The sequence below is a fragment of the Amborella trichopoda genome, chromosome 9 (genome assembly GCF_054954075.1).
Source record: "Amborella trichopoda isolate Santa Cruz 75 chromosome 9, AtrichopodaSantaCruz75HAP2 v2.0, whole genome shotgun sequence".
Lineage (NCBI taxonomy): Eukaryota > Viridiplantae > Streptophyta > Magnoliopsida > Amborellales > Amborellaceae > Amborella > Amborella trichopoda.
Genome location: NC_142344.1, coordinates 12,332,444 through 12,355,734, shown reverse-complemented (window position 1 = coordinate 12,355,734; position 23,291 = coordinate 12,332,444). Strand labels below are relative to the sequence as shown.

The following is a 23,291-nucleotide window of genomic DNA, read 5'->3' as shown; positions in this document are numbered from 1 at the left end:
GGATTAAGAAAAACAATTTTTTTAATAAATCATACTAGATAATGTAATTTTCACAGCATAAAATCAAGTTGAGCACCTTTTAATAAAAAACTTGCTTTTCTTTGAGGATTAAGGAAAGCAATTTTTTTATTAAAAGGTGCTTAACTTGATTTTATGCTGAGAAAATTGCATTATGACGTAAATGTCACTAAAGTGAAGATTCACTAAATTGTGTGATTTAGGAATGGAATTGAGCACTATTTTATATTTTTAGCCTATTTCAATACTCAAAAGGATTCGAAGATAAAACTCTTTATGAGTTGTGAGATATCATATTTCTATCATGGGATGCTCATGTTCGATTCTGCAGTAAATTAAAAGATGTGAAGTGTTAAGGTACATATTTGGATTCCTCATAATGAAGACCTTTTTAAGTCTCATATAAAAAGTTTTATAGTGTGCTATGAGTATGGTTTATTATATAAAATTTTCGAGAGAAAGAGTTGGCAAGATATAACACGCTATGTGAAGAGTATTCGATTTGGGAATAGCAGAAAGAAAAAGAATTACAATATCTATATATAGAGAGACTTGGTGGTAGCTTAGAAACACTAAATTTCAGTGGGAGAGTCGAACTTGTGATATTTAAAATGATGGGATTAAAAAGATTATTTCTTCACAGTGTGAGATAAAGAGAATCCAAGTGCCGAAGAGATGGACACTTCGTGACATGTGAAATCGATAACCAATATATTCTCCAAAAGTTGCGTGCTCTTTTAAGATCACAAAAGCTTGTCAAACATGTAAAAGCAATGAATCAAGAAAGCCCAGGTACCACACTACATAGTTTTGAGGTATGAAATCTATCTCACATTACACGGTAAGGTCATATAGGGAAAGATGATTCAATAACTTTTTATTCTTTGGTTATATTTTGGCTAATTGTTTTATAAATATGTATAGAGTATATGGACATTAACTTTTTATTCTTTGGTTATATTTTGGCTAATTGTTTTATAAATATGTATAGAGTATAAAACTCTTTATGAGTTGTGAGATATCATATTTCTATCATGAGATGCTCATGTTCGATTCTGCAGTAAATTAAAAGATGTGAAGTGTTAAGGTACATATTTGGATTCCTCATAATGAAGACCTTTTTAAGTCTCATATAAAAAGTTTTATAGTGTGCTATGAGTATGGTTTATTATATAAAATTTTCGCGAGAAAGAGTTGGCAAGATATAACACGCTATGTGAAGAGTATTCGATTTGGGAATAGCAGAAAGAAAAAGAATTACAATATCTATATATAGAGAGACTTGGTGGTAGCTTAGAAACACTAAATTTCAGTGGGAGAGTCGAACTTGTGATATTTAAAATGATGGGATTAAAAAGATTATTTCTTCACAGTGTGAGATAAAGAGAATCCAAGTGCCGAAGAGATGGACACTTCGTGACATGTGAAATCGATAACCAATATATTCTTCAAAAGTTGCGTGCTCTTTTAAGATCACAAAAGCTTGTCAAACATGTAAAAGCAATGAATCAAGAAAGCCCAGGTACCACACTACATAGTTTTGAGGTATGAAATCTATCTCACATTACACGGTAAGGTCATATAGGGAAAGATGATTCAATAACTTTTTATTCTTTGGTTATATTTTGGCTAATTGTTTTATAAATATGTATAGAGTATATGGACATTAAGTGATAGGTGCTAACAAATTTGAAAGAGCTGATTTTTTAATACCATGTATTTTAGTGCCTCGTTGTGCTAGAGTATGAACTACTTAAGGTAGTAATACACATGGAGATGTGACTTAATCAAGAGCTTTGAGCCCTAAGGATGAAACACGAGAGATGAGTGTGACTCATTCAAATATGTAAGCATGAAGGGTGTGTTCTGATGGAACTTGGTATTAGTGACCATCCTCCCAATAATATCTATAATATGATGGTTTGCATGTGATGTTGATATCTTGATAAATTCTCCATATTTGCTAAAAAAGAAGTATTTTGTCAAGGCTCTAATAACCATTTTTTAGTAATACTTTACTTTGGATAAAATTATAAGATGGTATATATAATTTTTTTTTGTGGCCATGAACTTGACTTAGTAAGAAATTAAAAGTAAATGAGGTAAAATGATTTATGAAAGCTAAGCATGTATTTTAAAATTAAAATTGGATGATTTGAGAAAAACTTAAGTCTATGAATATGGTTTTGAGAAAACCACATAATCTTGCAAGGTCCATTAAGTCTTTATGAAAATTATTTTAAATTGTCAGACTATTATATAACTATTGCTTGTGAATATATATATATATATATATATATATACACACACACACACACACACCAAGTCATTTTTATTAAAGAGAAAAACATTGTGTCTTAAAGGTATTTATATAACTGGGAGAAAAACTATCATGCATTTTTTTTTAAAATACCCATATACCTTGACCCATGTTTCTAGTTATTTAAAATCCTCGATTATCTAAAACCTTGAACCATAGGGAATATTGAAGGAAGACTACCATGTTAGGTTTCTTTGACACATGTTGTGTTATTTAGATAACTTGGTTTGTATGGATTTACTACCAAGATGACCAATGTAGTTAAACCATTGTGGTTCATGAAGGTTTTGCATATTGTGAAACCAATAGGTATTGAATTACTTACTGTTTAAGAATGCTAATAATGTTTAGTTTGTGTGTGCAATAATTGAGTGGGAGCTGCTACAATCCCACTTTTGTTTTAGCTGCTTGGATATTCAAATATACAGGTACATGCTATCTCACTGATCCAGATGATACAAAGTCTACATTTGGATATGTGTTCATGCTTGGAGGGGTTACAGTTTCTTAGAAATCAAAGAAACAGGATGTGGTGGAATTGTCCACCATGGAGGCAGAGTACGTGGTGTGCTGTTTGATGGCCAAGGATACTGTATGGGTTAATAAATTTCTTAATTACCTTGACTTTCACCCCGTACATTTTGAGGCAGTAAAGATTTTCTGCAACAACACGGCGGTGATATGCCTGTCAAAAGAGTCACGATTCAATAAGAACTCAAAGCATATAAAACTATGTTTCTATCACCTGAGGAATGAGGTGAGATTGAGAAAGATCGATATCCAGATAACTAAATATTTCAGTGGGAGCACCTGTTAGTATTTGACATACCAACTGAAATAACATACTATATTGTAGTCCACACATGGAACCCGGATGTGTGGCACTAGTTGTATGACTACATAAAGGAGCAACTTATTTGAAGAATTCCTTTGAGCCCATGAACATACGACCCCATGCGAAGAGGGTATATGATGGTTTTCTACGATAACATGTCCATGATTAGCGATGCGATTTCGAATATGGGCTATGATCACTTTCGGGATGAGATTCGAGCAGCAAAGAAAAAAAGGTGTTGCCTCTATAAATCATTTTGTGAAATGATTGATGACGAAAGCCATGACTAATGTATTAAGAGAGAATAAGTGAAAAATGCTTGAGAGAGAGATTGTAATTGGGGGAGAAAGATGGGGATGAGAAAAAGTGAAGAAGAGATAATGTAAGACCTTCAAAGGCCAAGTGGGAGATGTTGGGTGAGTGTGACCATTAAGGGCCTTCTGAGTGCTTATAATATGAAATGATATAGAGGAACATGAATTCAGTGGGAGTGTGGTTACTCGTGGACCATACTAAGCAAACGATGTTTGCTGATACCGGACTGTGCTTAATGGTCTAGGCCAGTCGATTGGGAAAAATCCATGTTACCTGGGCATTAAGTATAAACCGATAAGGCTTCTAATGGGTCGCTCCTTGATGAGGTCGGAGTATGTTCGGATGAGTAAGCCGAGGGACTGTGTGATCCTTTTGTGTGATGGTGGCCTGAAGAGATGGGGTTCAAAGCCTCATCCATGTACTATCATATGGCATGCATAATGATAGATTGTTTCGAGAAAGCGAACCACCTTTCAGGGTGAAGCTTATGCATGTGCGAAAGATAAGCCTAAGCACCATATGAGCTGTGGTTGCATCAGGTCTAGGTGACCTTGGCCCGTCACTAGAGGAGAACCTGAAATCCATAGACTGGGATTGCGACCCCTTGGCTACTAGGCCAGACTTTGGTGACCACTAACGAGCTCTTGCATGGACTGTGGGTTATGGGAAACATTTGGTCGGTTTGATAAAACAAGAGTGGTCTGTAATCCACAGTAGAAGGTGGAGTGCCCCAATGTTTGATTGATTTAGTTCCTAAACCATATGGATTATTTTACCATCTAATGAACTTAATTATGTTTGTTTTATGATATATATATATATATATATATATATATATATATATATATATATATATATATATATATATATATATATATATATATATATATATATATTTATATATGATTTTAGAATTATTATTTTAATTTTTCTAGATCTTTGGATGTTTTATTTATCAAATTTGGATTTATAAAATCAGATATATTGATTTTATGTTGACTTAAATATTCAAATAAATTCTAAAACTATTTTATTGAGTTTTAAAAATATTTAAAATTGCATGGGGGCCTATTGTGCACATGGGCCTACCATGGCCTAGATGGTGGGGCCCATGAGATCCTCTCATGGGTTGTATGCTCCACCTATTTAGAAGCTTTCTATTTTTGTGATAAGTGATTTTGGCTTATAGGCTAAATTGCTATATATTTTGGAAATGTATTGGCTTCAAGACGCTTTGAATGAATTTTTGGAAAGCATGAGAAGGCTCGTGCATTATTTTGGTATGCACAATATTAAATTAGAAATTATTTTATTTAATTTTTATTGATGGAAAAATAGTTTAGGAAAGGGGGATAATGTTCTAGCACCTTCCATAATGTTGATGGTCTACTTATGAAGTGAATGACTCAAATCTCTCACCCCACAAGTCACCTAAGATCAATGGTTCATATTTAATCTCACAAGAAGTGACAAGCCAAAGAAAACCTTATGAAACCCTAATCTTGTTCAAAGCTTATAGAAAATGGATTGTCTCTACCTAAAATCTCCATACTTTATCTTTCTATCTCTCTCCTAAGAAAGCTTTTATCTCTCTCATGAAAGTTCAATTGGAGGATGTCTTACTCTCTCATCATTGATCTCTCTCTCCCACATTTTAAAAAAGGGCTAAGGGTGTAGGCCATAGAGTTCTTTTATCTCCCATTTCTCAACTATAGATTTATGGCTAAGAGTTTAGGTATAGCAAAAAGATAATCATTCTCTCTTAAACTAGGTGTGGCTTGGCCTAAACTTGCTTTCTTAGTTGAGATTAAAGGTTGATCATTGATCTCGTGCCATCAGATGGTGGTGACTCGGTGTGTGGTGTAATAAGTCCGATTGAGGTAATCTTCAGCACCATCTTTTTTGTTTTTTGTCATATTTAAGTATATTGTATTTATATTCCCAAGCATAAAAATTATGGATATTTTTTTTGTTTAAAGAAAATTGGTTTAATGACATCATGGTTTTTAATATATTGGATTTGTTAGTTTTATTTTATTTGAAGCAAGAATTATTATAATAAGACTACTTGTAAGTGATTTTTGCTGAAAGAAAAGAAAATGGGTGAAAAGAAGAAAAGAAAAGGGATGAAAAAGAAGAAAAATAAAAGATATATATTATCTAGCAAGATCGCATTAGTCTTTCTTACAGAAACTATATCAAATTTCAAGTTTTAGAGAGAGAAACTATCTCAAATTTTTAGATAAAGAAACTATTTAAAATTTCATGTTTTAGAGAGGGAAAATTCTAAAATATTTTAGAGAGAGAAACTATCTCAAAATTTTAAAAGATACATACTATCTCACATTTTATGTTTTGGAGAGAAAAATCTTTTTAAAAATTTTTTAGAGAGAGAAACTATATGAAAATTTAAGTTTTAGAGAGAAAAACTATCATTAAATTTTTAGAGAGAAAATATCTCATTTTATTTTACTAGTAGCATGCACCTGCCTTGCGGGTATTATTCAAACATCATGCATAATGAAATATTTATGTTAATGATATTTGGTAGGAAAAATAAAATTCCAAACTCTAATTATATATATGTGTGCGATGGAGATTATCTCACCTAGATGATAGATTGATTTTAGAAGATTTTTTTTTTTTTTTTTTTTTTGCACAATTGAGTAGATACCGATTTTCTGAGCTTTGGAACTATGAAATAAGAAATAATTTGGAGGATTTGCACTTCCAAAAACAAATAGGATATAATATTGGGCGGGCGTGCACTGTCCATAGGAGGTTTGAATTAAAAAATAGGAACAAATTGGGGAGAACCCGCACTTCAAAATTTTAGAAAAGGGTGAGATCAAAAAATTTAGTAATATCTAGGTCTCAAGAGATTTAGAAAAACAGGGAAAATTTTTGGTGGACTTGCACACCTAAATTTTGGGAAAGCGTTTTTTTTTGAAGTTTAAAACATGAAGGAAATTTTGGGTAATATTTGCACACGAAAATTTTAGGAAATGATTGACGAGGTTTAAAATATAGGAAAACAATTTCTTCTGGAGAACTTGCATACCTAATGAGTGGCTTGCATGTATAAAATTAAGTATCGGTGGGAATTGCATGTACCTATCCCTTGTCCCTTATTTAGATAAGGGAATATTAGAAATTTATTGAAATAATGGATATACCTTCACATATTTGAAAATTTCTATGATTTGGGGTTCTCTATTTTTCTATAACCGAGTTTCTTGTTGCTATATCCTAAGTCTAGGACTCCTTACCTTATCATCTCTCTCACTTTGGGGCAGTTCTTTATTCTTATGGCATGTGTCCACCCTTGACTCTGTAAGTTTTAAGTGGTTTGGAAACAATAGGAAAAAGATTTTGGGGAAGACTTGCATGCCGAAATTTTAGGGAAGATTGACTTATTTTTAGAGGTTTAAAATATAGGAAAGCAATTTTTCGAGAACTTGCACATCCCAATTTTAGGAATGAATGGGTTGCACGTATAAATTAAAGTATGGGTGGGACTTGCTTATACCTTATTCCGTGCTTGGATAAGCAAATAGTAGAAATTTATTGAAAGTAATGGATACACCTTCCCATATTTGAAGAAGGAATTATATATAATGATATCATTTATTTTATTTTTGATACAGGGAGTCACAATTATTTAAAATCATTCGATGTGAAATATGATAGATTGGTTGTCACACAAAGTTCTTTTTTTTTTTGAAGTTTGTACATGGTTAGTGGAATAAATGTAACCATCGATTTTTACATCTAACGGTCAAGATTAATTGTGACCATCTTGTGCCAAAGATCGAATTTTACATCCAATGGTCGACGTTAATTGTGACCACCGTATACCAAAGATAAATGGTCTCACTGTATACTTTTCCTTTGGAAAATCCTAAGAGTTGGGGTTCTCTATCTTTCTATAATTCAATTCTTAGTTACTTTATCGTAAGTCTAGGACTATTTATCCTATCATCACTCTCACCTTAGCGCCCCTCTTTATTCGATATGTGTTCACCCCTTAACTATGGCTTGTAGTATAGATACATGGGGGTAAATTTATCCAAAAAAATTACTTTCTTATTTGGGGGTGGATACAAAAATTACTAGTATTAGAATTGGTGGTGTGGTATAAAACATGAGGGTATAAATCATGTCAAACATGATTAATTAGTTATATTCTAACAATATTTCTAATTATCCATGTGGTCTTTTTCTAGATGCTTATTTTTTGTCAATGTTGTATTGTCCACATTATTGTCAAATTCGCTTTGCTTCAGCCAAAGAGGTCAAAGCCTTTGAATTTTAAGCCTAAACCGAAGCAACGTGAAGCCCGGTAATGCCGCTAGGTCAAATTCGGGCCGCTTCAGTCAGATTTAGGTATGCTTTGGGCAGATTCTGCCGAAGCTTTGTTCTCTTTGGACCCAGCTAAGAAATATCTATATAAAATATTTTTTATTTTGTTTTTAAAATTTTTTATTTTTCATTATTTTTATATATTGGTGCTGCTGCTTCGGCCAGATTTGGGCCACTTCGATCAGATTTAGGCAGATTTCGCCGAAGCTTCAACCTCTTCGGCCCCAGCAAAAAAATATCTATATAAAATTATTTTTTATTTTTATTTTTTAAAACTTGTATTTTTAATTTTTTTTATTAATTTTATATATTTCTGTATATAAATATCTAATTTATTTATATTAAATTAAAAAAAATCCAAAATCTTCCTTGAATCGGTTAAAAAACCGAATTGCTTTATTTTCTCACCAAATTGAAAAAAACCCTCAAGTGAATCTGACAATAATAGTTCTCTCTGTACGTGTCTTTCAAGTGTGTTTACTAAGCGTAAGGATAAGCGAGTTTAATATTTTGTTTGCATATTTAAATATTTTACCCGTAAATATTTTCTTGCTAAACTATTTCACGCGGACACCCATACGAGTTCTTATTTGTATGCATAAATATTCTGTGTATCTTAATGAATATGCTTTCTTAATGTTTTGAGCGTTAGTATCAATATAATGCTTATAGATATAAAGTAATGTTTAATATTTTGTTTGCATATATAAATATTTTAACTGTAAATATTCTCTTGCTAAACTATTTCACGCGAACACCGGTACGATTCTTTATTTGCATGCATAAATATTCTGTGTATCTTAATGAATATGCTTTCCTAATGTTTTGAGTGTTAGTATCAATATAATGCTTATAGATATGGGAAAACTTTATATGTTCTCCCTACAACTTAGAAGTTCTATGTTCCCTTTTATCCAACCCTCTATTTTCAATGGAGGGTTAAGATTGTCCCAATCACAATGTCACGTCTCTATACTGTTTTATTTTTAATTTTTTTCTATAAACTGTTTGGACACCACATTTTGGACGTCCATTCCTATATTAAACTCGCACTAACGAAAAATATAAAAACAATATTTTTAATAAAAAAATTGACCAAAATACTCTTAAAAGTTTTAAGGGTTATTTTGGTCATTATGTTTTCTCGAAAAATTATTGTTAATATTTTTTATAGGTGTGCCCCAATAAGAGGATGGAACGTATCAAATTTCATATTCAAAAAAATTTTATTAAAAAAAATAAAAATAAAATACTTTGAGACGACGGATCTAAGATCAAACGGTGAGTGACTCTCTTGATAAGAAATGAACGGTTGGATGATAGGGAGAATATAAAACTTCTATGTTGTAGGGAAACATAGAACGCTTTCCCTATAAATATAACATAACATTTGAAAAATCAACTATCGAGTTCTAAATCACCTAATCGGCTTATAGGTATAAACTAAGGTTCCGTCTTTAAAATCCCTATCAAATTTGAAGTCCACGGACCAACACCCAACGCATGACAATTGAAGTGCATGTGAACAATTTATATAAACTCCCACTTTCCTTGAGCTTCACGTGGGACAAATCTCAACGCATGACAATTGAAGTGCATGTGAACAATTTATATAAACTCCCATTTTCCTTGAGCTTCATGTGGGACAAATCTCAGTCTCTCTCCCTCCCTGTCCCATGAAGACAAAGCCAATGCGATTACACAGGTTCTTAAGAGGAAGCGCCACAAAGGCTTTGGAAGTAATATGAAAAAGGATCATTAGAGACGTATAAAACTATCCCCCATTAAGTCAAACAGTTGGCCTCGGACCTTCGCTATAGTATTGCTGAGCTCTATGGTGAGGTCTCTAACTTTATTCTCACCAAAAGGTAGCGCCCAAATCCCCACTGACTTTACCACTTCTTTAAGAATGGTCCAGGGCTTTGGTTGTAGTATTGCCGAATCCCATGGTGAGGTATCTGACTCCATTGTCACCAAACGGTAGGGCCCTCACCCTTTTTTTTTTTTTTTTCTCATCAAAAGGTAGGGACCCAAATCCCCACTGACTCACCATTTTTTTTTTTTTTTTTTCTAACCAAAAGGTAGGGAACCAAATCCCCACTGACTCACCATTTTTTTATTTTTTTTAAAATGGGCTGGAACATTGGCAGTAGTACCAACGAGCTTATGATCAAATCTCTAACTCCATTTTCACCACAAAAAAGCAAGGACCCAAAATCTCCAATAACTTACCTTTTTGTTTGTTTTTAAAGAAATGAGGGAGAGTGTTTTTTTTAAGGAACGAGGGAGCGAGGCATGAACATGATTCCTATCAAAACACTATCGGAGCATCCAAAAAACAAGTTAGTGATCTCTCTCTCCAAACAACAAGTTAGCGCGCTCTCTCGAATGCGGTCACGGGATAATATAGTTTGGTTTTTTTTTTTTTTTTTTTTTATGGATTTTAATTAAGGGTTATATTTTGGATTTTTTAAGTATTATTTTTATTTTAGGATATTAGGGTTAGTAACTATTATTCTTTTTTTTTAGTTATTATTTTTATTATCATTAGGGATAAGTTTAGTCATTTATTTTTAAATTAATAATGGTGGTTAGGATTAGATGAAATGGATAGCTAGGATTTCATAGGAGTTTTCTAGGGTTTTTTAGTTACTTAAGTTCTTGTAGTTAAGGTGATTAGCTCCCTCTTGGAGATGGTGGTTATTTTGGTGAAGAAATAATGTGTTGAAATCTTGTGAAGAGATTATTGGGGGTAGATTATCTTGCAGACCCTGCGAGAGGGTATAATCTCTCAAATATATATTTCTTTATTTTTTATTTTTTTCTCTACATTAATTGATATCAAAGTGGGTTACGATGGCTTCAAACGAGGCATCTCTCAAAAGATTAAAGTTGTGATTGTTTCAATCAATTCAAGCCCTAGTAGAGAGGGTAGAAAAATTCATGCCTTTAGCTGATAGAGTAGAAGAGCTCACGTAGGAGGTAGGTCAGCTTCGATGTCAATGGAATCAAGAGAGTAGTGTTCGAGATCAAAGCAATAATGATAAAGGAGGTGACTTTCTTCTTGTTTCTAATCAACTTTCTGCAGCCTTGGTTAGTGAAGAGTTCAATGATCCAGCCCTTCGAGTACAAGGAAAAAGAAATAGAATATAAAATACAAAATGATATTCCTGAGGTTGAGCTTCCTCTGCATGTGAAAAATCATTTAGAAAATCTTATTTCAGGCAAGGCGTTGGATTTTGAGGATGCAAATGTCAATCACCAACCCATAAATGATAAAAGGATTGTTGAGTTCAAGATATTTACATTACTTCCGCCTCCTTATATTTTGCTGTACTCTTTGAGATATTTTCACAACCATTCATACTTTTGGAGCCAAAGAAGAAGATGATAAAAGAAGGATGTGGATTTGATATAGATTTCATCTTAGTTCTCTTCAAACTAGAGGATGAGTTTTTCCAAACCATAGGAGATTGACGTAGTCATGGGAAGATCCAGTTTAGGGTTTTTTTTTTAAAAAAAAAAAGAAAAAAATATTACGGATTTTAATGAAGGATTATATTTTAGGGTTTCGTAATTATTATTCTTTTTATCTTAGTTTTTTTTTTTATTGTCATTAGGGGTAAGTTTAGTCATTTATTTTGAAGTAAATAATGGGTTGTTAGGATTAGATATAATGGAAAGCTAAGATTTCGTAGTATCTTTTTAGGGTTTTCTAGTTACTTGTGTTCTTGTATTTAAGGTGAGGAGCTCTCTCTTGGAGAGGGTGGTTTTTTTGGTGAAGAATGAAATGTGTTGAGATCTTGTGAAGAGATCATTGGCGGTGGATTCCCTTGTAGACCCTGAGAGAGATATAATCTCTCAACCTTTTATGTGTTTTTTATTTTCTATTTTTTTATTTTTTCCCTGTATTTCTCACTCCCTCTTTCTCTCCAAACACCATGTTAGTGCACCCTCTCTCTCTCTTAACAGCATGCCCCACTAAATTTGTTTCTTATGACTTATTTTAAAACTAGAAAATTCTAAGTTAATACACAAAAAAAAAAAAAAAAAAAAAAAGAAAAGAAAAGAGAGAAAAGAAACAAAGTTAGAGATACGTTTATTGCCATGGGTAGCATTTTAAACTTTAATTTGGCTATCAAATGAATTTAATAGACAACAAACACTTAGACATGAAACAGGTTCGCAGGATTTATACATTTTTGACACAATAATGAAAAATTGTTTGTAAGTGCTATAATCTTTTTCAAAAACCTAAAAAAACTATGCTTTTTTGAATGGGTGAGGTTTGTATTGAGTCGAGGCTCTAAACAATCAAAGTAGAGCACACCTTCAAATAGTGTCCATAAATTTTCTTTCAATACTGAAAATCTTTATGATAGTCATAAAATATATTTTCATCTTTACTTATAGAATTTAAAGCTTCAAAAATAGTGTAGATCGAGCAGATCCATGAAAACTTGAAAATCTAAAAAATTGGCGGTCTAAAAATGTATTATAAGATGCAGTATTTTCAAAACATAAAATCCATATTTTTCTCATATCCGCATCTTGATGTTGAGATGATTAATTTGAGGATATTTGAGCATCAAAACAACGTCTTCTAGCGAATCTTTTGAGGTTGGCTCTAATTTGATTGTTTAGAGCCTCGGCTCCATATAAACATTTTATTTTGAAAAATCATAATGATTTTTCAAAAAAAATTGAAGCACCACCGATTCTCCTCCTATCCACCACTCCAATGTGGTTTTTGAGGTAGCCGATGCAGGTCACCAATCCGTTTTCTATCAACCTTGATATGAAGAATAATTAAGGCTTGCACCATGGAAGGTTTGATTCCTAAATTCTATGCATTTCTTTGTGGATAAGCCAGTTGAGCAAGAGGTCTCTTGGTGCTTTGCGTTGAAGGGTAAACTGTAAATCTTAATTATAAGATAGTTGTCTCATTGTGTTTACGTTCGACGGCAACAGAAATGAAATTGGAGGGCCGAACTATAAATGACCCCAAGACAGCCGCCTGCCTCTAAGCAAACATGCTCCTCCATAAATCCTTAGGATTATGATATACTTACTACTCCAAGACAGCAGCGCATCGCTCTTTCGCTGTAGAATAACACCAACAAAAGTAACTAGAGATCCTCCGTCTCTCTCTTCGGTATAACATCCACAAATATATACAAATGACCTTTGACCCTTGAAACACTTCCCTTCTAAGACATATATCTCCACTCAAGTAAGAGGGATAAGCAAGTACCCATTCAAAGAAAGAAAGGGAAACAAGTGACTCGAGACAAGTTTCCCTCTAGCAAAGAGAGAAATTTTTTATAGATAGAACGTTGCAGGAACTAGAAAATTCAATTTCAATTAGTTACAATATATTTTCCTTTAGCAATGAGAGAGAAAACTATTACGACCCATTTGGATATTTGAAATGTAAGAAAATCTATGATTTTCAATATCAAGGATTTTTGTCATGGATTTTTCAAATCTCTTGTTTGGATATATAGTACAAAATTCATTTATTCTTTACAATGTCCATTTGTTTGGAAATGAAATTTGATATACCTTCTCTCTCTAAAACTCAAAATTTTGAGATTGTTTCTCTCACTAACTTTTGAAATGGTTTTTTCTCTAAAATTTTCATACACTTTCTTTCATAAACTTAAAATTTGAAATAGTTTCTCTCTCTAAAATTTTAGAGATAGTTTCTCTCTCAGATTTGATATAATTGGTCTCTATAAAATTTGATTTCTCTCTCTAAAATTTTGAGATACTTTCTCTCTCTAAAATTTAAAATTTGAGGTAGTTGCTCTCAATAAAAAAATTTGAGATAGTTTGTTACTCTAAAAATTTCAAATAGTTTCTCTCTAAAATGTGATCCGGTTTCTCTCAATTAAAATTTTAAGGTACTTTCTCTTTCTAAAACTTAAAATTTGAGGTAATTTGTTTTTAAAACTATTGAGATAGTTTAACTCTTTAAGAAATTTTAGGTACTTTCTCACTATAAAATTTAATATAGTTACTCTCCCTAAAATTTTTAGATGCTTTTTCTCTCTAAAACTTAAATTTTGAAATAGTTTCTCTCAAAAAAATTTTAAGTAATTTTTTTTCAAAATTTTAATTTACTTTTTCTCTAAAACTTAAAATTTGAGAGAGTTTCTTATCTAAAACTTTTGAAATACTTTTTCTCTAAAACTTTCAAGTACTTTCTCTATCTAAAAATTTATATTGTTTTTATCTCTAAAATTTTAAAATATTTTCTTTTTATAAAACTTAAAATTTAAGATAGTTTCTCTCTCTAAAAATGTTCACGTAATTTCTCTATCTAATACTTGATATAGTTATCTCTAAAATTTAACTATATTCTTTCTAAAACTTAAAATTTGAAATATTTTGTCTCTCTAAAATTTTTTAAGTTGTTTCTCACTCTAAAATTTAATTTTTTAAGTTGTTCCTCTCTCTAAATTTATTGTAGTTTATCTCTCTAAAATCTTAAGATACTTTCTCTCGAAGATTTAACATTTGATATAGTTTCTCTCTCTAAAATTTTACTATACAATCTCTAAAACTTTAAATTTGAGATAGCATCTCTCTCTCAAAAAATTCATGTACTTTTTCTCCTTAAAATTTGATATAATTTTCCTCTTTAAATATCTCTATAAAAAATTTGACTAGAACAAGTTTTGATGCCCAAACAACATAAAATAAATAATCTTGATGCATGGACATAATGGGAAATAATAGTTTTCAAATTTTGGAAACGGTCCATCTTGTAAAATATTTTTGGACCGTTAATTTACTAAGATTTTCAAGTTTTCATATGTATTCCATATACACTATTTTTTAAGCTTCAAATTTTATAATTAAAGATGAAAGTATACTCGACGACTATCACGAAAATTTCTAATATAAAAACTACATTTCTGACACTATTTGAAAGTGGGCTATAATTTGATTGTTTATACAAACCGTACCACCCTTTTGGTGAACATTCATATTAGAGATAGACATTAACCAGAAAAAAAACGCAAGTCGGCTGTCCCAACAAAATCGTGTAGCATACTTGAAGCTTGTTTTAGAGGGCCTCTGAAGTTTACGAACTCTTCTGGTTGGGGGTTCGACAAGTAGTTGGTAGAAAACGATAGTAAACATAAGAGCACGGAGATGTAACCGTGCGGCGCTACTTCTCAAGGCCCGGCTTTGTATCATGTACACATGGTAGAAAATAGTATCTAAATACACGCATTGGTGTATGGAGTATCGGTTATGTACACATAGGAATAGTATATAAATGCATGAGTGTATGGAGATGGCTGCGCAGGTCAACGGAGAGAGGAACATATTAGAGAGAGAGAACGGATTTAGAGAGAGAAAGAGTGGCACAGAGGTCGAGAAGAGGTCAGCGTAGAAGAGGCGTAGCCAACCCCTAAAAATAGTATGTACGCTGTGAGTTGAATTTGTGTGTACATGGAAGAATGATGGGTTGAGAAATCATGGGCTATTAATTAATTCACACTCCACATGCCACCTTTTCGCTGTTCGTTAGGCCACCACAACCTTTTTACCGTTCCCAATACTTTCTCTCTCTAAAAAAGTTCCAAACCAAACCATCCCAAAACAAACCTTCGGCGGAAGTCCCGTTCGATTCCGATGCAGTTAATACACAAATCACGACTTCAAATTAAACAAATAACTGATTTCATAGATACATGATCATGTATTAGATACATCCATGAGTATGGTGAGTGAGTTGGGTAGACACATCAGAATAAGCGCGCAAAAGTTAGGGATACATCATGGATAAAATAGATCATGTATTAAGTACTTCAGAGTAAGTGCGCAAAAGTTAAAGAGAAGGTTTCTGTTACTCTGTTGCATGTGGCAGAAAAAATAGTGAGTGGCGTTCTCTGTCTTCTTCTATTTCCTACTGTCGCGTTACCGAGCAAACTCCGCCTGTAACAAGGAATTATACTCCACCTCCTCCACTTCCCATCTCGCCTTAGGAACCACTCCGTTGTGCACTGGTACATAGTCCTGTTTAATTTCATAACCTGGGTTATAGTTTTATGGTTTTTATGCCGTACACCCATCAAACCAATATGTTCGTGGGTAACCACCCCATTAATAAATAATGTTCGCAAAATAAATATTCGAACAACCTCAAGCTTTTGAACCAGCTCCTTGGCGCTCGGTGCCGAAACGAATATATGGCGCTGACATGGCTTAATGAATCCATCGTCCACAGCCTTGTCTATGAAGCTGAGAAGAGAGTTGTAGTAGCCTTCCACATTCAAAAGACCCACCTGTCAAACAAACCCCATTCTCTCACTCACTCTTAAAACTTTTCCATCAAGAAAACCCATTTTCTCACTCTAAAAACATTGGCATCGCATTTCACATTGACAAAAACCCATTTTATCTCTCGAGGTTCAAGGTTTTCACCGAAATGAACCCAGTATTTCACTCTAAATTCTCAATTCTTGATCCAATTTCAATATATGATTTTTTTTTAGAGCCCTCACCGGCTTATCGTGGATACCGAGCTGAGCCCACGTTATTACTTCCAAAAGCTCTTCGAGGGTCCCATAACCCCCTGGAAAGGAAATAACAAGCATTAATGCAGCCAAAGATGAGAAGAGAGGGGGAGGTTTTGCCTAAAACATGGGGCAATATTGGAGAGGAAACCTGATGAGAAAGGGGAAGAGATAGATACTGGCAACTTTCTATATTAGAAGGGGATTAAGAAAAGACCTGGTAGAGCGATAAATGCATCGGAATGACGGGCCATCTCTGCTTTCCTTTGATGCATATCGGCCACGGCTCTTACCTCCCCCACTTTCTCTCCTGTTATCTGATACAAAAAAAAAAAGCCGCATCAAATAAGGAGTGAGAAAGACTTTTGTTCAATGAGTTAAGAAGGATCAGAGGTTTCCACTTTGCTTACCTCTTTGCACATGAGAGTTTTGGGTATGATCCTATGCGAGAAGATACAACAAACATGGAGTAAAAGCTTCAGAAACACAAAATACAGGACTACATTTCTATTGACGCCAAAGAAATTATTATCAGAGAGCACAAGTACCCTAAAACGTGTCCTCCTCCTCGGTAGACCGTTTGAGAGACAAGCCCCATGAGCCCCACACTTCCTCCTCCATAAACCAAATCCATTTTCCTGGAAACCTGGAGAGGGAGAGAGACCCATTAAATAATCAGATCAAGGAAGTTTTTCTGATTATTATGAAAGAAAAGAGAAATGGCATTCAAGCTGGGTGTTTTCTTTTGTACAGGAGCTAAGCACACATACTGAATTGAGGTTTGGTTTTCTTGTTTTGATGTGCAATAGAGAGAGAGAGAGAGAGAGAGAGAGAGAGGAGGGAGAGATGGTATTGCAGTAGGGGTAATGCGTAGGAACCAACCAGTTCTTCGGCTAACTCCACAGCGGCGTCGCGGTAACAATTCCTCTTCCCGGTGCTACTCCCACAAAAAACGCACACCCGCTTGAACCTGGATTTCGCCATTTTTCCTTCCATTATTTTTCTTCTTTAATCCTTTTGTGTGACCTTTTTGCCTGTTCCCACTTTTTAAATATCACTTTTTCGATGCAGCAGTATCTCTCTGCCCATCTCCAAACGCATGGATTTATATCTCTAAATAAAGTGACGAGGGACCTGTGGGTTAGGAGTTGGGAGCTATGGCTATTGAGTGCTAGACAAAGGGGGACAGAGTGGGAAGATATTCGCAAATTCTTCGATTGGAGTGACCACTGAGACAGAGAGAGAGAAAGAAGAGAGAGAGCGGATCAGAGAGAAAGAAGAGAGACTGAGTTGCGAGGAAACTGGGAAGGGAACAGAGAGAAGAGATGCGAGGATGTTGCGAAGGAAAGGCAATAATAAATGTATTATAAAATGTAGCTATGAACAAAGAAGGATAATAAAGATATTCCTTTCAATTCTTTTCCTCTCTCCACCCACCGCCACTGCCTTTCACTCTCGGCTTCCATACCATTAACGTAATCATTAGAGAAGCATCACACGTGCTAAACATCCATGTCTTGAGATGATTCGCAAGTACCCCCGTAGCCGAGCCCCTGGGGAATGAACTCGCCGCCCTTGATACGTCTACAACATTCTCACGCCTCTCCCTCTCTCTCTCTCTCTCTCTCTTAATCTGTACCAATCTCCTAAGCTTCTCTCTCTCCTCTCTCTTAGTCTGTACCTATCTCCTATCGTCTCTTTGATCTTCTCTCTCCTCTCTCTGGAAAGAATGCCAACCGTCCATCTGAACCACTCAAATATTTGGTTTGCCTTCTAACACTGTGATCCTCACGTTCCATCTCTGCGCTTTTCAAAAGCAATCCTTACTGCAAGTAACCTCCTGCAAGTTAAGCCTTCCGAGAGAAAACAGGCACTGCATGAACCAAATCTGAGGAAAAGTTCATAATAACTTGAATTAACAAGCTAGATATTTTGCACCAAAACACCCGCACACAACCACGTGGCTTCCCAAATTTAACCGAGTGTTTGTTTGTGCGTGACTGCCCTTTTTATTTGAATGAAAAGGAGCCGCAGCTTTTTCTCTCTATATACGGACGCTTTGTTTGTGGCTTGTTTCGTTTAACCTTATGCATCTCATTAACCCATAAACAGAAAAGAAATAATTATATGATCAGTTTACGATCGTAAAGTTGCATGTGAGGCCTTTTGGCCTTCCCTCTGCTGTCCTATTCCAATCCCAAAGCCGCTTTTTGCAATTTCTTTTCTCTTTATTATAACTTCTGATAAAAGAGAAAGAAAGCTCGTTCATGCCTCACCTAGAATAATTTCATCCCAATTTCTATTTTCATCACATAGTTGTTGCGCTCACACGATATCTTTGGCGGAATTCACCGAAAATAAATATTCAAAATATTAAACCAAAAGATTTCCTACTTTACCAGTAGGGCATGGCATGAGGGATCGCAACGCATGGCACCATAAGTCCGTCAAGTCCAACTCACACTGCCACGTCATCAGAGCTCAGACGGGCGCAGATGTTGTATCTGGGGGCAGAGCGTGACGGTTGCTTGCGGCCCTTTCCGCACGTTCGCATTTAATGGGCATGGCCTATTTCATACACCACCCGCTCGTACGTGCGGAGAGGGGCGTAGCCTGCCCTAGACACCGTGTAAAGTGTAAGCGTCTCTCGCTGCTGTCTCTGTTTCTCTCTCTCTCATCTCTCTTTCTCACTCTAGAATGCAAATGATTGGGACGTGGGAGGAGCGTGGCAAGCGGTGTGTGCGAGCGCCGCGCAATCATTTACCGAAAGAATTGGGACATCCCCCTTTCTCTCTCTAAAACGTGTCCCGTTGCCTAGCGTGCGCCCTCATCGGTTTGCGTTTTGGCCTTCCGTGCCTTAAAATGTGAAATTAAGGCGGCACTCAAAAAATCCATCGTAGCATCAAGACGGATATATATGAAAAAAAGAATCTCGACTCCTAAAAATACTGTAATTTTAAAAATATTATTTGAACCGTCTTTTTTTTCAGGATTTTTATATATTTATGGGACTTTTACTATGTAAGTGAAGAAAAGCTTGCTTTGAACCATCTTTAAAGAGTCTAAATTTTTTGCAGCCTACTTTAGTTGCTTAGGATCGCAACATTATGCAAATCATACCCTGACACATCAACGTTCTTCATGAACCAGCGGGTGTAAGGGCCCGCTCCAGCGGGTGTAAGGGCCCGCTGACACACTAATGTCCATCTCTAAGGTGGACGTTGTAAAAAAAAAACTCGAAAGCTAAAATGAATTTAGATGGTGTAGAATTTTTCTTTTAAAATCACTTTTAAAATTTTAAGAACTCTATTTTTTTTTCATATTAAACTAGAAATTTGTTTTTAAAATAGGTTTAAGTGAGGCCCGTACGACTCCGTAACTCATAGAAACCCCATTTTTGTTTAAATGACGATTCGATTTGTACTGAACTATTTAATTATACCGCGGACGCCAAAATCAAACGCTGTATCTTTGTTTCTATAAATAGGTACTCTAATGCAATGTTGCTTTTCCTTTCCTAGGTCTGCTCAATTTGTAATTTTGTACCTGCCAAAGCAGTCTTAGACTGTAGACTTAGGTGGTACTTCTTGTCATCTCGATTTCGGGGGGATCCTTTTGCGCCCCACCACACCATACCTTCCCGCTACTCCAACCCCACGACTCTCTCGCTCTCTCCCTCTCTTAACACTCACACGTACCTTGTCTCTCTTTCTCACGGGTGGCAACAGGCTGGGCTTAACAACTGAAGAAAATGTAAAAGAAAAAAAACATAAAGGGCCGGGCCAGGCAAGGCCGACTTTTTAACATCTCTCTAACACCTCTCTCCAGTTGTCTCTAGGCTGTTGTGACATTACATGGGTTATTTCATTCTTCCGAAATGAACCTTGTTGTTGTCTAGCAATTGCCTTTGACAAAAATGTTATACAAATTTCTAGACAAATTCTTTGAATAAATGTGGCAATGGGCCTAGCCAGCCTTAGCCCTTGCCTGGCCTAAAACAAATGAATAAAAACTAAAATTAAGAGCAAAAAAAAAAAAAAAAAAAAGAAAAAAAAAAAAAAAAAAAAGCTGCATTAAGCCTAACCGTGTCGGTACTGACTCTGTCGTGCCAAGCCCTCGAGCTATAGTTTCTAACCTAGCCTTATCAGCTCAATTGGGCGGGACAGGCCATTGGCACAACCGGGTAGGACAGCCTACCAACCAACTCGGTGGGGCCGGCTGCCAAACCCATTGTTAGCCAAGACCTTGAAAAGCAAAAAAAATTGGGTCACAATTTTTTGCTCATTTTGAATGTTTGACTGGAATAACCCCTTTCTTTGTGGAAGTGATAAACGGTGTAATCTTGCTTTGGTGGATATAGACCGTCTTGATAGAAGTAGGTGTTGCGTCCCTTTTTGTTTAATGGCCTACAACACTTTGAATATCGTGACATGGTTGTGAATTAAGATAAGGTTGTTCTTTATGTTCCCTTGTTTTTTTACAAGAAAAAAAAAAAGAAAAAAAGTATGAAGTTTTTATAGAGCTGAGGCTCTAAACAATTAAATTAGATCACATCTCAAAAATTTTACTAATAGAGTTGTTTGGATGTTCAAATATTTTGAAATTGATCGTCTCGATATCAATATGTATGTATACAAGAAGAAAATGAATTTCAATTTTAAAAATAGTGCATCTTGTAATGCATATTTTTACCGTTAATTTTTAATATTTCATAGATATGCTCGATCTACACTATTTTTGAAGTTTTAAATTTTATAATTAGATATAAAATTATATTTTAAAGCTATCACAAAGATTTCTAATATTGAAACTGCATTTTTTAAGACTATTTGAAGGTGAGCTCTATTTTGATTGTTTAGAGCCTTGGCTCTATACAAACCCCACCCTTCTTTTTGGCAATGGTGATTATGAGTGATGGGTTCACCTAGGCTTAGCGTGGATCAGCCGTCAACCTCACCCTTCTTTTTGGCAATGGTGATTATGAGTGATGGGTTCACCTAGGCTTAGCGTGGATCAGCCGTCAACCTCAAAAAGTAGGCTCAGTTTAGATTTTTGAAAAAGAGAAATAGCATACAATACATAGGAGAAATTTGAGGATGGGATATTCCCCCCTACATTCCCCCTGTTTCTTCGTCCCTCACTTTTGCCGCCCCATCCTTGTCCTACATCACTTTTCTCCACGACGTCCGCTACAAAATCAACCCTGCACTCTCTCTCTCTAAATTATCCTTATCGTTATCACGGACAAATTTTATCAGGATATTCTTAGTTATGTCTTTTTTTTATTTGGGTATTTTATCAGGATTTTACAAGAAAGTTAATATACCTAAAAGCTATATCATATTTTCTTTCTCTTCGTCACGGAATAAATATAAATTCCCTATGAGAGCCTTTTATTTAGTCAAGTTTTTAAAATCCGACCCTCTTTTCAATTCAAAATTTGTGTAATCTTTAAATCTCTTTTAAAAATAAAAAATATTTAGATGACAAATTATCAAAGGTATTTCTTGGGCAACGATGATTAGTTTTTAAATTGAAAATTCTAAATTGCATTCAAGAATTTTCCATAAATTAGCAGTAAAAAATAGTAAAATTATAGAATTTTGCTCCTTTTAGGTAACAAGTTACTATATTAAAAATGGGTCTTTTATTTGAAATCTTTTTATTATGAAAATTTAGTCTTCAAAAAGTTATCTATTGTTGCAATCTAAGGTTATTATTTGTGAACAGACATAGCAACATGTAAATGCCTATGAGCATATATAGCAACATGCAAGTGCACGATTGTAGACTAAAATTATATAGAAACTCTATCCTATAGACTTATTTACTGCATATTACTTGTACATGTAAATTCTTTCTGTATAAATCTACCATTGTAATGTCAATTTTATACATCAAAAAAAATAATATTTTTACATGGTATTAGAGCCATTCATACAAACAATATTCTCACATTATCGATGCCTACAGTATTATCATAAATTCATTTCATCACGATAATAATGTAAATATTATATTTTTTGTGAAAAAATAACAATAAATTCAAATTATCAAAGATAATTATCACTAATTTTTTGAAGTCCCAACTCTCAACACGAAATGGATGTCTCTCTAACCTCCCAATAGAGAGAGCTTTCTCTCTCTAAGTTTTCCATCACAGAGCCCTCTCTCCTCCATATGTTCCCGTCCAATCCTTTTCTTAGTTCTACCAACGAGAGAAAGTGTAATGGGTGCTTTGAACCTTTAGGGTGGATGGTCCGCGTACTCAACCACCCTAAGTAAGTCTTTGTTGATGTGGACCAACTTGGGCTTAGGAAAAGGGAGCAACTCCTAAAGTGAGCCCACCCAGTTGTGGTCATTGGCTATGTGTGGGTCCCTTCTTTATGTCTTTTTGAGACAAGTCCAATTGAGCTAAGTGTCTGTTATCCGGTGGCAACAATTATAAAGCCTGTGTATCCCTTCAATGCATAGAACTCCTTTTGTCTTATGGCGCTTGAACACGCAATTACGCAACATTTCTTTAAGAACTAAAAGAGAACTCAAATTGATGAATTTCTACTCGTCACTTTTCTTATTTTAATTATGGAAGAAGTTTATATAGAGCTGACGCTTCAAAAAATCAAATTAAAGCCTATCTAAAAAATTTCATTAGAAGAGGTTGTTTTGATGTTCAAATATCCTCAAATTGATCATCTCGACATCAAGATGCATGGACATAAGAAAAAAAATGGATTTTAAGTATTGATAATAGTTTATTTTGTAACATATTTTTGGATCGTCAATTTTCAAAATTTTCAAGTCGTCATAGATATGTAGATCTACACTATTTTTTAAATTTTAAAATTCATAAATAAAAATAAAAAATATATTTTAAAGCTATCATAAAGATTTTCAGTATTAAAAC

At 34.4% G+C, this 23,291-nt stretch overlaps 1 protein-coding gene across 2 annotated transcripts; it reads right to left on the bottom strand.

The window, feature by feature from the left end:
• Window positions 1-15,510: 15,510 nt before the first annotated feature.
• On the bottom strand, window positions 15,511-18,928 carry LOC18424333 (cytokinin riboside 5'-monophosphate phosphoribohydrolase LOG1). 2 transcript variants are annotated; one of them, XM_006828922.4, is made up of 7 exons: window positions 17,267-18,928; window positions 16,933-17,030; window positions 16,795-16,825; window positions 16,602-16,701; window positions 16,373-16,443; window positions 16,010-16,153; window positions 15,511-15,884 (listed from the first exon to the last, which is right to left on the bottom strand). In XM_006828922.4, the coding sequence occupies exons 1-7, from the start codon at window positions 17,378-17,380 to the stop codon at window positions 15,786-15,788; spliced, it is 657 nt and encodes a 218-aa protein (XP_006828985.2). In that variant the 5' UTR covers window positions 17,381-18,928; the 3' UTR covers window positions 15,511-15,785. The 2 variants fall into 2 exon arrangements, with proteins under 2 accessions (XP_006828985.2, XP_088704333.1); XM_088848207.1 differs by lacking the exon at window positions 16,795-16,825 and having other exon boundaries at window positions 17,267-17,722.
• Between the last annotated feature and the right edge of the window lie 4,363 nt (window positions 18,929-23,291).